A 16617-nucleotide genomic window follows, 5' to 3' on the forward strand; every position below is an offset into this window, starting at 1 on the left:
ATGATCGTTGAGTTGAAACCTCTGTGTATACTGCCACTATAGGGGAGTTAACTTGGGGGGAGATAGACAATACAGTGGGCCCGCTCCCCTCGGGGTGTTGGCTACGGGTAGTACGGATCGCCCAGAATTCCGTAGCGGCTAGAACTATATCCAGCCGACCCGACTAGTTTTTATTTGACTTTAGCCTTGCGGCTTTCACACTCCTCTCCAGAGGAAAATTCACTTATCCCAGATATCTCAGATATCAAAAGGATTAAGCTCTGTTGGAGCCCTTTCCAGGTTTTCGGGCTCGTGGTGGTGGTCGGGTCCGGGTCGCTCCTCGCCTCCCTGCTGTAGGTTGGATTCCTGCTCCACCCGCACTTCCTGTCGGAGCAGACGGTGTTCCTCTGCATTCCCCATGTACTTGCGTACAGTTCTCGCCGTTCCGAGCAGTACCGCCTTCTGCATGACTCTATAGATGTTTTCGTCCAACTGAAGTTTCCTCAAGTTCTCTAGTAATTTCTTCGGTATCAGGCCTGTAGATGAAATGACAATAGGAATGGTCTTGATATCTTTCAGCTTCCACTGTCTTCTGGTCTGTTCCTCGAGATCTCTGTATTTTGAAATTTTTTCAGTGTGCCTATCTAGAAGATTGTTATTATTTGGAATTGCCACGTCGATGAATAGTGCTCTGTCCTCATCCTTATTGAGCAATATGAGGTCTGGTCTATTGTGGGTTATTTTTCGGTCTGTGAGAAGCGTGCGATCCCAGTAGAGCTTGTGATGTTCGTTTTCCAGCACAGCATCCGGATGGTAGTTGTAATAAGGAACCTTTTTCGAAGTTAGAAGTTGGTGTTTTAGTGCCAATTCTTGGTGAAGAATCTTGGCAACAGCATCATGTCTATTTTTGTACTCCGTGCCCGCGAACTTCTGACATCCCCCGGTGATGTGCTGGATAGTTTCATGTGTCGCACAGCCATAACGACAGCTATCGTCCGCCACTGAGGCATCCTTGGCGATGTACTTCATGTAATTTCTTGTTATTATTATGACTTTAGCCTTGCGGCTTTCACACTCCTCTCCAGAGGAAAATTCACTTATCCCAGATATCTCAGATATCAAAAGGATTAAGCTCTGTTGGAGCCCTTTCCAGGTTTTCGGGCTCGTGGTGGTGGTCGGGTCCGGGTCGCTCCTCGCCTCCCTGCTGTAGGTTGGATTCCTGCTCCACCCGCACTTCCTGTCGGAGCAGACGGTGTTCCTCTGAATTTCCCATGTACTTGCGTACAGTTCTCGCCGTTCCCAGCAGTACCGCCTTCTGCATGACTTTATAGATATTTTCGTCCAACTGAAGCTTCCTCAAGTTCTCTAGCAGTTTCTTCGGTATCAGGCCTGTAGATGATATGACAATAGGGATGGTCTTGATATCTTTCAGCTTCCACTGTCTCCTGGTTTGTTCCTCGAGATCTCTGTACTTTGAAATTTTTTCAGTGTGCCTATCTAGAAGATTGTTATTATTTGGAATCGCCACATCGATGAATAGTGCTCTGTCCTCATCCTTATTGAGCAATATGAGATCTGGTCTATTGTGGGTTATTTTCCGGTCTGTGAGAACCGTGCGATCCCAGTAGAGCTTGTGATGTTCATTTTCCAATACAGCATTTGGATGGTAATTGTAATAAGGAATCTTTTTCGAACTCAGAAGTTGGTGTTTTAGTGCCAATTCTTGGTGAAGAATCTTGGCAACGGCATCATGTCTATTTTTGTACTCCGTGCCCGCGAACTTCTGACATCCCCCGGTGATGTGCTGGATAGTTTCATGTGTCGCACAGCCATACCGACAGCTATCGTCCGTCACTGAGGCATCCTTGGCGATGTATTTCATGTAATTTCTTGTTGGAATCACCTGATCCTGGATGGCGAGCATGAAGCCCTCTGTCTCAGGAAACAACCTTCCGGAAGTCAACCAGTAGTTCGACGCAGATATGTCGACGTAATCATGGTTGACCTCATTCTGTTGCCTCCCATGCAGAGGTTTGCCAATCAGTTTCTGCATTTTACTTTCTGCAGAGTGTTCGACGGTTTCCAAGTGATCCTGGTGTAGCTTTAACGGTGTGGAAGTATCAGCAATACAAACTACTCGATGGAGTTCTGACGAAGCTGCCTTGCTCAAGAAATATTTTCGAAGTCCTACAATTTCCTGGGACATACGGTTGGACAAATCAACAATTCCTCTACCCCCAAGATGTCGTGGTAGCTCTGTCCGTTCTATTGAGCTTTTGGGGTGATGTTTATTGTGTTTAGTCAGCATCGTCCGTATTTTTCTCTGTAAAGCTGCTAAATCGGTGGTCGTCCAAGAGATAATACCAAATGAATAGCTCAGCGCCGAGCAAGCGTAGGTGTTAATCGCTTTTATCAGGTTCTTGCTGTTAAGACCAGTTCTCATTATCCTTCTCAATCTTCGGGTAAACTCCTCCGTTAATTCTTTCTTCATCTGGGTCTGATTGATTTTTCTTGCCTGTTTTATGCCTAGATACTTGTATGTGTCTCCTTCCTTCAATGCTTCAATTTCTGCACCTTCCTTGAGTTTGAACGTACCATCTTCCATTTTCCCTCTCGTTATGTTTAGCAGTCGGCATTTTTCTAGTCCAAACTTCATTTTGATGTCTTCCGAGAATCCTTCCACCATTTTCAGCATCAGTTGCATTTGTTTTTTGGTAGATGCGAAGAGTTTCAAATCGTCCATGTAAAGGAGATGATTCAGTTTCATCATAGTTCTACTGCCGCTCTTGATGGAGAATCCGTAGTCCGTAGAATTCAATCTATGAGACAAGGGATTCTGATAGGTCAACAAGAAAAACGATGAACATGAATCGTAGCCTTCACCCAAATAGCTCGATTCAGAGGATATACCTTCCCCGAAGCCAGGGGGGTAGATGATTGCAATGTTTGGAATATCAACACTTTCAACAAACATTGGAAACAGCAGTAAGGGTCCTAAGAAGTGAAGATCCATTTCTGAAGTTTGTAGCTCAGCATGAACTCGCGAACCACGGAGCCTTCCTATTCCGAGCTGGACAGAGAGCCTTGGAGAAGCTTGGTATAACCAGCGTGTCGATCGATCCTGAGCGTGCTGGAGCACCGATCACTCAAGCGGACCAAAGAAGGCTAGCAAGACTGATACGGAAGTCTCAGTCGAATACATTACTCGAACATCATATGAGTAAGAGCCTGCACTCCATATTTTTCAGAAGTTTAAAAGACCAAGATCTGTCGGAAGAATTGTCTTTCGCCTTTCTAAAGTCGGCTAGCCTTAAGTCAGAGACGGAGGGATTTGTGATGGCGTGTCAGGATGGAGTAATAAATACCAGATGGTATAAAAAGAACATCATGAAAATGGACACCCCAACAACGTGCAGAGCGTGCCATAGTCAACAAGAAACGATTATGCACATTCTTTCCGCCTGTAGAGTCCATGCTCCATCGGGGTAAATAGAGAGACACAACGCGGCACTCCGAGTTCTCTACTTCCATCTGAGGGCGGCATATGAGATAGACAAAGAACCGGTGCTACCATATGTGCCTCTGGAGATTGAAGCGGTGGTCCAGAACGAGAAAGCTCGAATATACTGGAACTATCCTGTCTCAACAACACGGCAGATCAATGCATCTAAATATATTATTATTATTATTTTTTTTTTTTTCTCTCTCTCTCCTTTTTTGAGGGTTTGTTTCATAACAGATGAATCACGGATCGAGAAAGACCAAGTGAAATCATCTGGAACTTCATCCTATCACGGACCGCACAATGGCTGCCGTCTGCAAAATTACAGCCTTCTGCATTTGAACGTAAGTATTCTCCGGTATGCTCAACTTCGACAAATTGCTTTTTAGTGTCTTGGGAATGATGCCAACGCCAGAGATAATCAGTGGTACGATATCTACACTCTGCATGCCCCATATTTGTCGAACGTCTTGTGCTAGTATTTCGTATTTGAGGAGTTTCTCTTCATACTTTTGTTGCAGATTGTGAGCACTGGGCACAGCAACATCTATGAGGTAAGTCTTCTTTTTCCTTCTGTCTACCAATGTTATATCCGGTCTGTTATGCTGTACGGTCCTGTTGGTAAGGATTGTCTTGTCCCAATAGATCTTAAACTGTACATTTTCTCTGACAGCATTTGGCTCGTATTTATAGTAAGGTGTATCATCGTGCTCCATGCCACACATTTTCAGTAGCTCTAAATATACTATTTTGGCAACTTGGTTATGCCTCTCGATGTACCTGGTTTTCGCCAGTTTTGTGCATCCTGATATGATGTGATCTATTGTCTCTGTTTTCTCTGCACACAGTCTACACTGGTCACTCTGTATATCCTCCTTTAAGATGAACTTACTATAATTCCTCGTTTTGACAACTTGATCTTGGATAGCTATCATTGATCCTTCTGTTTCTGGGTTTAAATACCCTTGTGTGAGCCATCTAACAGATGCCGGTTTATCTACATGTGGTTCGTCTAGAGCTCTGCAGAATCTACCGTGCAGTTGTTTGGATTTCCACTCACTCAGCAGCTTCTGTTGGTTGCATGCATAGGTATGTCCTCTTTCGTTCTTTAGGTCCAGTGGCGTCAACTTGTTGTCAGCTTGAATAATGGTATGGTGTAACAGACGGTCTCTCCTCGAATAAAAGTACCTTCTCATGTTTTCCACCTGTCCATTATGTAAATTCTCGATATCAACTATTCCTCTGCACCCAGAACCTCTCGGAAGATTAACTCGCTCGCAGCTTGATTTGGGGTGGTGCATCCTTGCTCTAGTAAGAGCTGTTCGCACTCTTCTATTCAGATCCTCGAGATCTGTTTGGGACCATTTAATCACCCCAAACGAGTAGGACAAAGCTGGGATCACGTACGTATTTATGGCCTTAGTTAAATTCCTCGAGTTCAGCTTTGTCTTGAGGACAGTCTGTAGCCTTTTATTGAATTCTGTCCTCAGTTCCTCCTTGACGGTAGAATGGTTTATCTTATTTGTCTGAAGAATGCCCAGATATTTGTAGGGTTCTTCGCTCAGACATTCTATTTGGGTTGTAGTTGTGATCTGCAGGGGCTCTGTATGCTGCAAAGTTCCCCTGTGTACAGTTACGGTTTTGCATTTATTGAGGCCGAATTCCATACCAATATCGGTGCTCATTTTATGTATTTGTTTCAGGACAATTTCTAGCTTCCTCTTTGAGCTGGTATAGATTTTGAGGTCATCCATGAAAAACAGGTGGGTGAGATTGAAAGTGTTTTGCTCAGTTTTTATTTTTATTCCATGCCCCATCCGAACTATGGTGCTAGACAAGGGGTTCAGCGCCAAGCAAAACCAGGGTGCGCTCAGGGGATCCCCTTGGAAAATTCCTCTCCTGATAGGTATTTCTTTGCTCTGTATGATCTGCTCAGTGGTATGTAAAGTAAGCACTGTGGACCATTGTCTCATCGATGTCTCTAAGAAGCTAACGATATCCGGGCTGACCTTATGTATTTTTAGTGCATGTATCAACCATGAGTGGGGCACAGAATCGAAAGCCTTCTTATAGTCAATAAAGGCCATATAAGCATTCCTGTTTGATCTTCTGATGTGTTCAAGGACGACCTCATCCACAACAAGCTGCTCTTTACACCCCAGGACACCTCTCCTTGATCCTTTTTGCTCTTCTGTCATGAGATGGTTTACCTTCAGGTGATTGGTTATTTTTTCTGTTATAAGTGCGGTGAGGATCTTGAATAGTGTGGGAAGGCAGGTTATTGGGCGGTACTGGGCTGGGTCTTGTTTGTTCTCACCTTTGGGCAGTAGATAAGTGACACCTTGCGTGAAAAACTTAGGACATCTCGATGGTTGTCTCAGAATATTATTGAACTCCTCGCTGATGTATGGATGTGTAGAGGAAAATTCTTTTATCCAGAAATTTTTAACCTTATCTCTACCCGGCGCCTTCCAATTGGGCAGTCGACTCAATACTCTGCTAAGATCGGCAGGTGTCATCTGTGGATTCGGCATTTCGGCATTCTCCGTTCTTCTTCATATATCCAAGGAGAATCCGCCCCATGTCTCACTTCTTTGGACCATATTTCCTCCCAGAATCTTTCCAGTTCCAGCATTTTTGGACATGTGTTTCGTGTCTGGTACTTTTTCTCGATGATGTCCCGATAGAATCTTCTCTCATTTTTCTCGAATAGAGCATTCTGTTTTTTTCTCTCATTACTTTCCTTATAAGATCTTAGTCTATGTGCATACACGGCCAGTTGCTGCTTCATTGTGTCCAGGTTGTCCAGTATCAATTGTTGATGTGCAGAAGCTGGAGTCTGAATCAATGTTTCGTACATCTTTTTCGGAAGCTTCTTCAGGATTCTACTTCTTTTATTCCCTAACTTTAGCTGTTGTAAGGCTTTTTGTAGATTTATTTCCGGTAACGGGATACAGCAATGAATGAATGAATGACAATCTTCCTTGTTTTCTCTATTTTCTCTTCCAATTTTATTTCCCACTTCGGCTTGCTTTCTCTTCTTCTGGCGTTGGAAGTGCTGTGGATCTTCTGGTTTTTCTCGAGTACTGTTCTAGCTGCACAATAGATCATCAGGTGAATTTCCTCCAAGTCGGCATCTGTGTTTAATTTAGATTGGATGATATTATTTAGGGTGTTGATAAGTGCACCTGTGTGGGCTCTGAATCGAAGTTTAGACAGGGGTGGTCGTGAGCATGGGTCGGATCCGCGATATTGCATGCAGAGCGTCTCGAAGTAGTTTTCTAGACCCAAGTCAACCCTGTCATGCTCTTCATATTGCACTTCTGGCAGATCATCGTTTCGGACCTGTACTAGGGGTGGCTGGACCATCTCATTTTGGCAACGGACATCATTTTTTATTTCATCTAATATCGGATCTGATAGAAGATCCCTTCGGATTATAGCTCTTTGTTGGTCCGATATTCTCTGTTCGGACAGATGGTCAAGTTGAGGGTAAAATCTCAGGAATTCCTCACGCATTCTTCTGCGATAGAAAGTACGGTCCGCTTCTAGGTTAGTAGCTCTATAGTACGCTGTCATTATTGCTTTATTCATCTCGTTAGTCCAATGCATTCGACGCGTTTGTTCGTTTCGTCTGGGCACAGCTCGTTGTTGTGCAACATGGCGAAACGGCGAAGCTCGTTGATTTTCTCCGGTATTAATGCTTCTATTCATTCCAGGTTCGGCTGTAGTTGCTCTACCATCTCCAGCAATCTGGCTCCGGCGCGTGGTCGCCCGCCTGCTCAGCTCACCACGGTCAGCTTGCTCACTGTCACGTCCATCGCCAACATTGGACGTGCCCTGGGGATCACCAGGAATCCGCCTGCTCCTTAAGTTTAGACTTCGCCTCATTTCATTGAAAATGGTTTTGCATTTTACCTACTGCCAGGTTTCCGTTTCGTTCTCTTTTTTTAGAGAAGAGGCTGGAAAAACGCCTTGCGATCGAAGGTAGAGAATGATCGTTGAGTTGAAACCTCTGTGTATACTGCCACTATAGGGGAGTTAACTTGGGGGGAGATAGACAATACAGTGGGCCCGCTCCCCTCGGGGTGTTGGCTACGGGTAGTACGGATCGCCCAGAATTCCGTAGCGGCTAGAACTATATCCAGCCGACCCGACTAGTTTTTATTTGACTTTAGCCTTGCGGCTTTCACACTCCTCTCCAGAGGAAAATTCACTTATCCCAGATATCTCAGATATCAAAAGGATTAAGCTCTGTTGGAGCCCTTTCCAGGTTTTCGGGCTCGTGGTGGTGGTCGGGTCCGGGTCGCTCCTCGCCTCCCTGCTGTAGGTTGGATTCCTGCTCCACCCGCACTTCCTGTCGGAGCAGACGGTGTTCCTCTGCATTCCCCATGTACTTGCGTACAGTTCTCGCCGTTCCGAGCAGTACCGCCTTCTGCATGACTCTATAGATGTTTTCGTCCAACTGAAGTTTCCTCAAGTTCTCTAGTAATTTCTTCGGTATCAGGCCTGTAGATGAAATGACAATAGGAATGGTCTTGATATCTTTCAGCTTCCACTGTCTTCTGGTCTGTTCCTCGAGATCTCTGTATTTTGAAATTTTTTCAGTGTGCCTATCTAGAAGATTGTTATTATTTGGAATTGCCACGTCGATGAATAGTGCTCTGTCCTCATCCTTATTGAGCAATATGAGGTCTGGTCTATTGTGGGTTATTTTTCGGTCTGTGAGAAGCGTGCGATCCCAGTAGAGCTTGTGATGTTCGTTTTCCAGCACAGCATCCGGATGGTAGTTGTAATAAGGAACCTTTTTCGAAGTTAGAAGTTGGTGTTTTAGTGCCAATTCTTGGTGAAGAATCTTGGCAACAGCATCATGTCTATTTTTGTACTCCGTGCCCGCGAACTTCTGACATCCCCCGGTGATGTGCTGGATAGTTTCATGTGTCGCACAGCCATAACGACAGCTATCGTCCGCCACTGAGGCATCCTTGGCGATGTACTTCATGTAATTTCTTGTTATTATTATGACTTTAGCCTTGCGGCTTTCACACTCCTCTCCAGAGGAAAATTCACTTATCCCAGATATCTCAGATATCAAAAGGATTAAGCTCTGTTGGAGCCCTTTCCAGGTTTTCGGGCTCGTGGTGGTGGTCGGGTCCGGGTCGCTCCTCGCCTCCCTGCTGTAGGTTGGATTCCTGCTCCACCCGCACTTCCTGTCGGAGCAGACGGTGTTCCTCTGAATTTCCCATGTACTTGCGTACAGTTCTCGCCGTTCCCAGCAGTACCGCCTTCTGCATGATTTTATAGATATTTTCGTCCAACTGAAGCTTCCTCAAGTTCTCTAGCAGTTTCTTCGGTATCAGGCCTGTAGATGATATGACAATAGGGATGGTCTTGATATCTTTCAGCTTCCACTGTCTCCTGGTTTGTTCCTCGAGATCTCTGTACTTTGAAATTTTTTCAGTGTGCCTATCTAGAAGATTGTTATTATTTGGAATCGCCACATCGATGAATAGTGCTCTGTCCTCATCCTTATTGAGCAATATGAGATCTGGTCTATTGTGGGTTATTTTCCGGTCTGTGAGAACCGTGCGATCCCAGTAGAGCTTGTGATGTTCATTTTCCAATACAGCATTTGGATGGTAATTGTAATAAGGAATCTTTTTCGAACTCAGAAGTTGGTGTTTTAGTGCCAATTCTTGGTGAAGAATCTTGGCAACGGCATCATGTCTATTTTTGTACTCCGTGCCCGCGAACTTCTGACATCCCCCGGTGATGTGCTGGATAGTTTCATGTGTCGCACAGCCATACCGACAGCTATCGTCCGTCACTGAGGCATCCTTGGCGATGTATTTCATGTAATTTCTTGTTGGAATCACCTGATCCTGGATGGCGAGCATGAAGCCCTCTGTCTCAGGAAACAACCTTCCGGAAGTCAACCAGTAGTTCGACGCAGATATGTCGACGTAATCATGGTTGACCTCATTCTGTTGCCTCCCATGCAGAGGTTTGCCAATCAGTTTCTGCATTTTACTTTCTGCAGAGTGTTCGACGGTTTCCAAGTGATCCTGGTGTAGCTTTAACGGTGTGGAAGTATCAGCAATACAAACTACTCGATGGAGTTCTGACGAAGCTGCCTTGCTCAAGAAATATTTTCGAAGTCCTACAATTTCCTGGGACATACGGTTGGACAAATCAACAATTCCTCTACTCCCAAGATGTCGTGGTAGCTCTGTCCGTTCTATTGAGCTTTTGGGGTGATGTTTATTGTGTTTAGTCAGCATCGTCCGTATTTTTCTCTGTAAAGCTGCTAAATCGGTGGTCGTCCAAGAGATAATACCAAATGAATAGCTCAGCGCCGAGCAAGCGTAGGTGTTAATCGCTTTTATCAGGTTCTTGCTGTTAAGACCAGTTCTCATTATCCTTCTCAATCTTCGGGTAAACTCCTCCGTTAATTCTTTCTTCATCTGGGTCTGATTGATTTTTCTTGCCTGTTTTATGCCTAGATACTTGTATGTGTCTCCTTCCTTCAATGCTTCAATTTCTGCACCTTCCTTGAGTTTGAACGTACCATCTTCCATTTTCCCTCTCGTTATGTTTAGCAGTCGGCATTTTTCTAGTCCAAACTTCATTTTGATGTCTTCCGAGAATCCTTCCACCATTTTCAGCATCAGTTGCATTTGTTTTTTGGTAGATGCGAAGAGTTTCAAATCGTCCATGTAAAGGAGATGATTCAGTTTCATCATAGTTCTACTGCCGCTCTTGATGGAGAATCCGTAGTCCGTAGAATTCAATCTATGAGACAAGGGATTCTGATAGGTCAACAAGAAAAACGATGAACATGAATCGTAGCCTTCACCCAAATAGCTCGATTCAGAGGATATACCTTCCCCGAAGCCAGGGGGGTAGATGATTGCAATGTTTGGAATATCAACACTTTCAACAAACATTGGAAACAGCAGTAAGGGTCCTAAGAAGTGAAGATCCATTTCTGAAGTTTGTAGCTCAGCATGAACTCGCGAACCACGGAGCCTTCCTATTCCGAGCTGGACAGAGAGCCTTGGAGAAGCTTGGTATAACCAGCGTGTCGATCGATCCTGAGCGTGCTGGAGCACCGATCACTCAAGCGGACCAAAGAAGGCTAGCAAGACTGATACGGAAGTCTCAGTCGAATACATTACTCGAACATCATATGAGTAAGAGCCTGCACTCCATATTTTTCAGAAGTTTAAAAGACCAAGATCTGTCGGAAGAATTGTCTTTCGCCTTTCTAAAGTCGGCTAGCCTTAAGTCAGAGACGGAGGGATTTGTGATGGCGTGTCAGGATGGAGTAATAAATACCAGATGGTATAAAAAGAACATCATGAAAATGGACACCCCAACAACGTGCAGAGCGTGCCATAGTCAACAAGAAACGATTATGCACATTCTTTCCGCCTGTAGAGTCCATGCTCCATCGGGGTAAATAGAGAGACACAACGCGGCACTCCGAGTTCTCTACTTCCATCTGAGGGCGGCATATGAGATAGACAAAGAACCGGTGCTACCATATGTGCCTCTGGAGATTGAAGCGGTGGTCCAGAACGAGAAAGCTCGAATATACTGGAACTATCCTGTCTCAACAACACGGCAGATCAATGCATCTAAATATATTATTATTATTATTTTTTTTTTCTCTCTCTCTCCTTTTTTGAGGGTTTGTTTCATAACAGATGAATCACGGATCGAGAAAGACCAAGTGAAATCATCTGGAACTTCATCCTATCACGGACCGCCCAATGGCTGCCGTCTGCAAAATTACAGCCTTCTGCATTTGAACGTAAGTATTCTCCGGTATGCTCAACTTCGACAAATTGCTTTTTAGTGTCTTGGGAATGATGCCAACGCCAGAGATAATCAGTGGTACGATATCTACACTCTGCATGCCCCATATTTGTCGAACGTCTTGTGCTAGTATTTCGTATTTGAGGAGTTTCTCTTCATACTTTTGTTGCAGATTGTGAGCACTGGGCACAGCAACATCTATGAGGTAAGTCTTCTTTTTCCTTCTGTCTACCAATGTTATATCCGGTCTGTTATGCTGTACGGTCCTGTTGGTAAGGATTGTCTTGTCCCAATAGATCTTAAACTGTACATTTTCTCTGACAGCATTTGGCTCGTATTTATAGTAAGGTGTATCATCGTGCTCCATGCCACACATTTTCAGTAGCTCTAAATATACTATTTTGGCAACTTGGTTATGCCTCTCGATGTACCTGGTTTTCGCCAGTTTTGTGCATCCTGATATGATGTGATCTATTGTCTCTGTTTTCTCTGCACACAGTCTACACTGGTCACTCTGTATATCCTCCTTTAAGATGAACTTACTATAATTCCTCGTTTTGACAACTTGATCTTGGATAGCTATCATTGATCCTTCTGTTTCTGGGTTTAAATACCCTTGTGTGAGCCATCTAACAGATGCCGGTTTATCTACATGTGGTTCGTCTAGAGCTCTGCAGAATCTACCGTGCAGTTGTTTGGATTTCCACTCACTCAGCAGCTTCTGTTGGTTGCATGCATAGGTATGTCCTCTTTCGTTCTTTAGGTCCAGTGGCGTCAACTTGTTGTCAGCTTGAATAATGGTATGGTGTAACAGACGGTCTCTCCTCGAATAAAAGTACCTTCTCATGTTTTCCACCTGTCCATTATGTAAATTCTCGATATCAACTATTCCTCTGCACCCAGAACCTCTCGGAAGATTAACTCGCTCGCAGCTTGATTTGGGGTGGTGCATCCTTGCTCTAGTAAGAGCTGTTCGCACTCTTCTATTCAGATCCTCGAGATCTGTTTGGGACCATTTAATCACCCCAAACGAGTAGGACAAAGCTGGGATCACGTACGTATTTATGGCCTTAGTTAAATTCCTCGAGTTCAGCTTTGTCTTGAGGACAGTCTGTAGCCTTTTATTGAATTCTGTCCTCAGTTCCTCCTTGACGGTAGAATGGTTTATCTTATTTGTCTGAAGAATGCCCAGATATTTGTAGGGTTCTTCGCTCAGACATTCTATTTGGGTTGTAGTTGTGATCTGCAGGGGCTCTGTATGCTGCAAAGTTCCCCTGTGTACAGTTACGGTTTTGCATTTATTGAGGCCGAATTCCATACCAATATCGGTGCTCATTTTATGTATTTGTTTCAGGACAATTTCTAGCTTCCTCTTTGAGCTGGTATAGATTTTGAGGTCATCCATGAAAAACAGGTGGGTGAGATTGAAAGTGTTTTGCTCAGTTTTTATTTTTATTCCATGCCCCATCCGAACTATGGTGCTAGACAAGGGGTTCAGCGCCAAGCAAAACCAGGGTGCGCTCAGGGGATCCCCTTGGAAAATTCCTCTCCTGATAGGTATTTCTTTGCTCTGTATGATCTGCTCAGTGGTATGTAAAGTAAGCACTGTGGACCATTGTCTCATCGATGTCTCTAAGAAGCTAACGATATCCGGGCTGACCTTATGTATTTTTAGTGCATGTATCAACCATGAGTGGGGCACAGAATCGAAAGCCTTCTTATAGTCAATAAAGGCCATATAAGCATTCCTGTTTGATCTTCTGATGTGTTCAAGGACGACCTCATCCACAACAAGCTGCTCTTTACACCCCAGGACACCTCTCCTTGATCCTTTTTGCTCTTCTGTCATGAGATGGTTTACCTTCAGGTGATTGGTTATTTTTTCTGTTATAAGTGCGGTGAGGATCTTGAATAGTGTGGGAAGGCAGGTTATTGGGCGGTACTGGGCTGGGTCTTGTTTGTTCTCACCTTTGGGCAGTAGATAAGTGACACCTTGCGTGAAAAACTTAGGACATCTCGATGGTTGTCTCAGAATATTATTGAACTCCTCGCTGATGTATGGATGTGTAGAGGAAAATTCTTTTATCCAGAAATTTTTAACCTTATCTCTACCCGGCGCCTTCCAATTGGGCAGTCGACTCAATACTCTGCTAAGATCGGCAGGTGTCATCTGTGGATTCGGCATTTCGGCATTCTCCGTTCTTCTTCATATATCCAAGGAGAATCCGCCCCATGTCTCACTTCTTTGGACCATATTTCCTCCCAGAATCTTTCCAGTTCCAGCATTTTTGGACATGTGTTTCGTGTCTGGTACTTTTTCTCGATGATGTCCCGATAGAATCTTCTCTCATTTTTCTCGAATAGAGCATTCTGTTTTTTTCTCTCATTACTTTCCTTATAAGATCTTAGTCTATGTGCATACACGGCCAGTTGCTGCTTCATTGTGTCCAGGTTGTCCAGTATCAATTGTTGATGTGCAGAAGCTGGAGTCTGAATCAATGTTTCGTACATCTTTTTCGGAAGCTTCTTCAGGATTCTACTTCTTTTATTCCCTAACTTTAGCTGTTGTAAGGCTTTTTGTAGATTTATTTCCGGTAACGGGATACAGCAATGAATGAATGAATGACAATCTTCCTTGTTTTCTCTATTTTCTCTTCCAATTTTATTTCCCACTTCGGCTTGCTTTCTCTTCTTCTGGCGTTGGAAGTGCTGTGGATCTTCTGGTTTTTCTCGAGTACTGTTCTAGCTGCACAATAGATCACCAGGTGAATTTCCTCCAAGTCGGCATCTGTGTTTAATTTAGATTGGATGATATTATTTAGGGTGTTGATAAGTGCACCTGTGTGGGCTCTGAATCGAAGTTTAGACAGGGGTGGTCGTGAGCATGGGTCGGATCCGCGATATTGCATGCAGAGCGTCTCGAAGTAGTTTTCTAGACCCAAGTCAACCCTGTCATGCTCTTCATATTGCACTTCTGGCAGATCATCGTTTCGGACCTGTACTAGGGGTGGCTGGACCATCTCATTTTGGCAACGGACATCATTTTTTATTTCATCTAATATCGGATCTGATAGAAGATCTCTTCGGATTATAGCTCTTTGTTGGTCCGATATTCTCTGTTCGGACAGATGGTCAAGTTGAGGGTAAAATCTCAGGAATTCCTCACGCATTCTTCTGCGATAGAAAGTACGGTCCGCTTCTAGGTTAGTAGCTCTATAGTACGCTGTCATTATTGCTTTATTCATCTCGTTAGTCCAATGCATTCGACGCGTTTGTTCGTTTCGTCTGGGCACAGCTCGTTGTTGTGCAACATGGCGAAACGGCGAAGCTCGTTGATTTTCTCCGGTATTAATGCTTCTATTCATTCCAGGTTCGGCTGTAGTTGCTCTACCATCTCCAGCAATCTGGTTCCGGCGCGTGGTCGCCCGCCTGCTCAGCTCACCACGGTCAGCTTGCTCACTGTCACGTCCATCGCCAACATTGGACGTGCCCTGGGGATCACCAGGAATCCGCCTGCTCCTTAAGTTTAGACTTCGCCTCATTTCATTGAAAATGGTTTTGCATTTTACCTACTGCCAGGTTTCCGTTTCGTTCTCTTTTTTTAGAGAAGAGGCTGGAAAAACGCCTTGCGATCGAAGGTAGAGAATGATCGTTGAGTTGAAACCTCTGTGTATACTGCCACTATAGGGGAGTTAACTTGGGGGGAGATAGACAATACAGTGGGCCCGCTCCCCTCGGGGTGTTGGCTACGGGTAGTACGGATCGCCCAGAATTCCGTAGCGGCTAGAACTATATCCAGCCGACCCGACTAGTTTTTATTTGACTTTAGCCTTGCGGCTTTCACACTCCTCTCCAGAGGAAAATTCACTTATCCCAGATATCTCAGATATCAAAAGGATTAAGCTCTGTTGGAGCCCTTTCCAGGTTTTCGGGCTCGTGGTGGTGGTCGGGTCCGGGTCGCTCCTCGCCTCCCTGCTGTAGGTTGGATTCCTGCTCCACCCGCACTTCCTGTCGGAGCAGACGGTGTTCCTCTGCATTCCCCATGTACTTGCGTACAGTTCTCGCCGTTCCGAGCAGTACCGCCTTCTGCATGACTCTATAGATGTTTTCGTCCAACTGAAGTTTCCTCAAGTTCTCTAGTAATTTCTTCGGTATCAGGCCTGTAGATGAAATGACAATAGGAATGGTCTTGATATCTTTCAGCTTCCACTGTCTTCTGGTCTGTTCCTCGAGATCTCTGTATTTTGAAATTTTTTCAGTGTGCCTATCTAGAAGATTGTTATTATTTGGAATTGCCACGTCGATGAATAGTGCTCTGTCCTCATCCTTATTGAGCAATATGAGGTCTGGTCTATTGTGGGTTATTTTTCGGTCTGTGAGAAGCGTGCGATCCCAGTAGAGCTTGTGATGTTCGTTTTCCAGCACAGCATCCGGATGGTAGTTGTAATAAGGAACCTTTTTCGAAGTTAGAAGTTGGTGTTTTAGTGCCAATTCTTGGTGAAGAATCTTGGCAACAGCATCATGTCTATTTTTGTACTCCGTGCCCGCGAACTTCTGACATCCCCCGGTGATGTGCTGGATAGTTTCATGTGTCGCACAGCCATAACGACAGCTATCGTCCGCCACTGAGGCATCCTTGGCGATGTACTTCATGTAATTTCTTGTTATTATTATGACTTTAGCCTTGCGGCTTTCACACTCCTCTCCAGAGGAAAATTCACTTATCCCAGATATCTCAGATATCAAAAGGATTAAGCTCTGTTGGAGCCCTTTCCAGGTTTTCGGGCTCGTGGTGGTGGTCGGGTCCGGGTCGCTCCTCGCCTCCCTGCTGTAGGTTGGATTCCTGCTCCACCCGCACTTCCTGTCGGAGCAGACGGTGTTCCTCTGAATTTCCCATGTACTTGCGTACAGTTCTCGCCGTTCCCAGCAGTACCGCCTTCTGCATGACTTTATAGATATTTTCGTCCAACTGAAGCTTCCTCAAGTTCTCTAGCAGTTTCTTCGGTATCAGGCCTGTAGATGATATGACAATAGGGATGGTCTTGATATCTTTCAGCTTCCACTGTCTCCTGGTTTGTTCCTCGAGATCTCTGTACTTTGAAATTTTTTCAGTGTGCCTATCTAGAAGATTGTTATTATTTGGAATCGCCACATCGATGAATAGTGCTCTGTCCTCATCCTTATTGAGCAATATGAGATCTGGTCTATTGTGGGTTATTTTCCGGTCTGTGAGAACCGTGCGATCCCAGTAGAGCTTGTGATGTTCATTTTCCAATACAGCATTTGGATGGTAATTGTAATAAGGAATCTTTTTC

The 16617-nt window shown here is 44.6% G+C and overlaps 2 protein-coding genes across 2 annotated transcripts; both read right to left on the reverse strand.

The window, feature by feature from the left end:
* Nucleotides 1-3762: 3762 nt before the first annotated feature.
* LOC123318276 lies at nt 3763-7372 on the reverse strand. Its single transcript, XM_044904894.1, has 3 exons — nt 6437-7372; nt 6072-6392; nt 3763-6000 (listed from the first exon to the last, which is right to left on the reverse strand). The coding sequence occupies exons 1-3, from the start codon at nt 7370-7372 to the stop codon at nt 3763-3765; spliced, it is 3495 nt and encodes a 1164-aa protein (XP_044760829.1).
* A 3862-nt stretch (nt 7373-11234) lies between these two features.
* On the reverse strand, nt 11235-14844 carry LOC123318277. Its single transcript, XM_044904895.1, has 3 exons — nt 13909-14844; nt 13544-13864; nt 11235-13472 (listed from the first exon to the last, which is right to left on the reverse strand). The coding sequence occupies exons 1-3, from the start codon at nt 14842-14844 to the stop codon at nt 11235-11237; spliced, it is 3495 nt and encodes a 1164-aa protein (XP_044760830.1).
* Between the last annotated feature and the right edge of the window lie 1773 nt (nt 14845-16617).

The sequence above is a fragment of the Coccinella septempunctata genome, chromosome 8 (genome assembly GCF_907165205.1).
Source record: "Coccinella septempunctata chromosome 8, icCocSept1.1, whole genome shotgun sequence".
NCBI classification, from domain to species: Eukaryota; Metazoa; Arthropoda; class Insecta; order Coleoptera; family Coccinellidae; genus Coccinella; species Coccinella septempunctata.

Bases quoted from the DNA above. Each gene is read 5' to 3' on its own strand.
- LOC123318276 (XM_044904894.1), bottom strand. From the start codon at position 7,372: ATGAGGCGAAGTCTAAACTTAAGGAGCAGGCGGATTCCTGGTGATCCC. The intron at 6,393-6,436 runs GTATCCCGTTAC...GCCTTACAACAG, and splicing joins TCATTCATTCATTCATTGCT to CTAAAGTTAGGGAATAAAAG. The intron at 6,001-6,071 runs GTGAGACATGGG...CCGAATCCACAG, and splicing joins AGGAAATATGGTCCAAAGAA to ATGACACCTGCCGATCTTAG.
- LOC123318277 (XM_044904895.1), bottom strand. From the start codon at position 14,844: ATGAGGCGAAGTCTAAACTTAAGGAGCAGGCGGATTCCTGGTGATCCC. The intron at 13,865-13,908 runs GTATCCCGTTAC...GCCTTACAACAG, and splicing joins TCATTCATTCATTCATTGCT to CTAAAGTTAGGGAATAAAAG. The intron at 13,473-13,543 runs GTGAGACATGGG...CCGAATCCACAG, and splicing joins AGGAAATATGGTCCAAAGAA to ATGACACCTGCCGATCTTAG.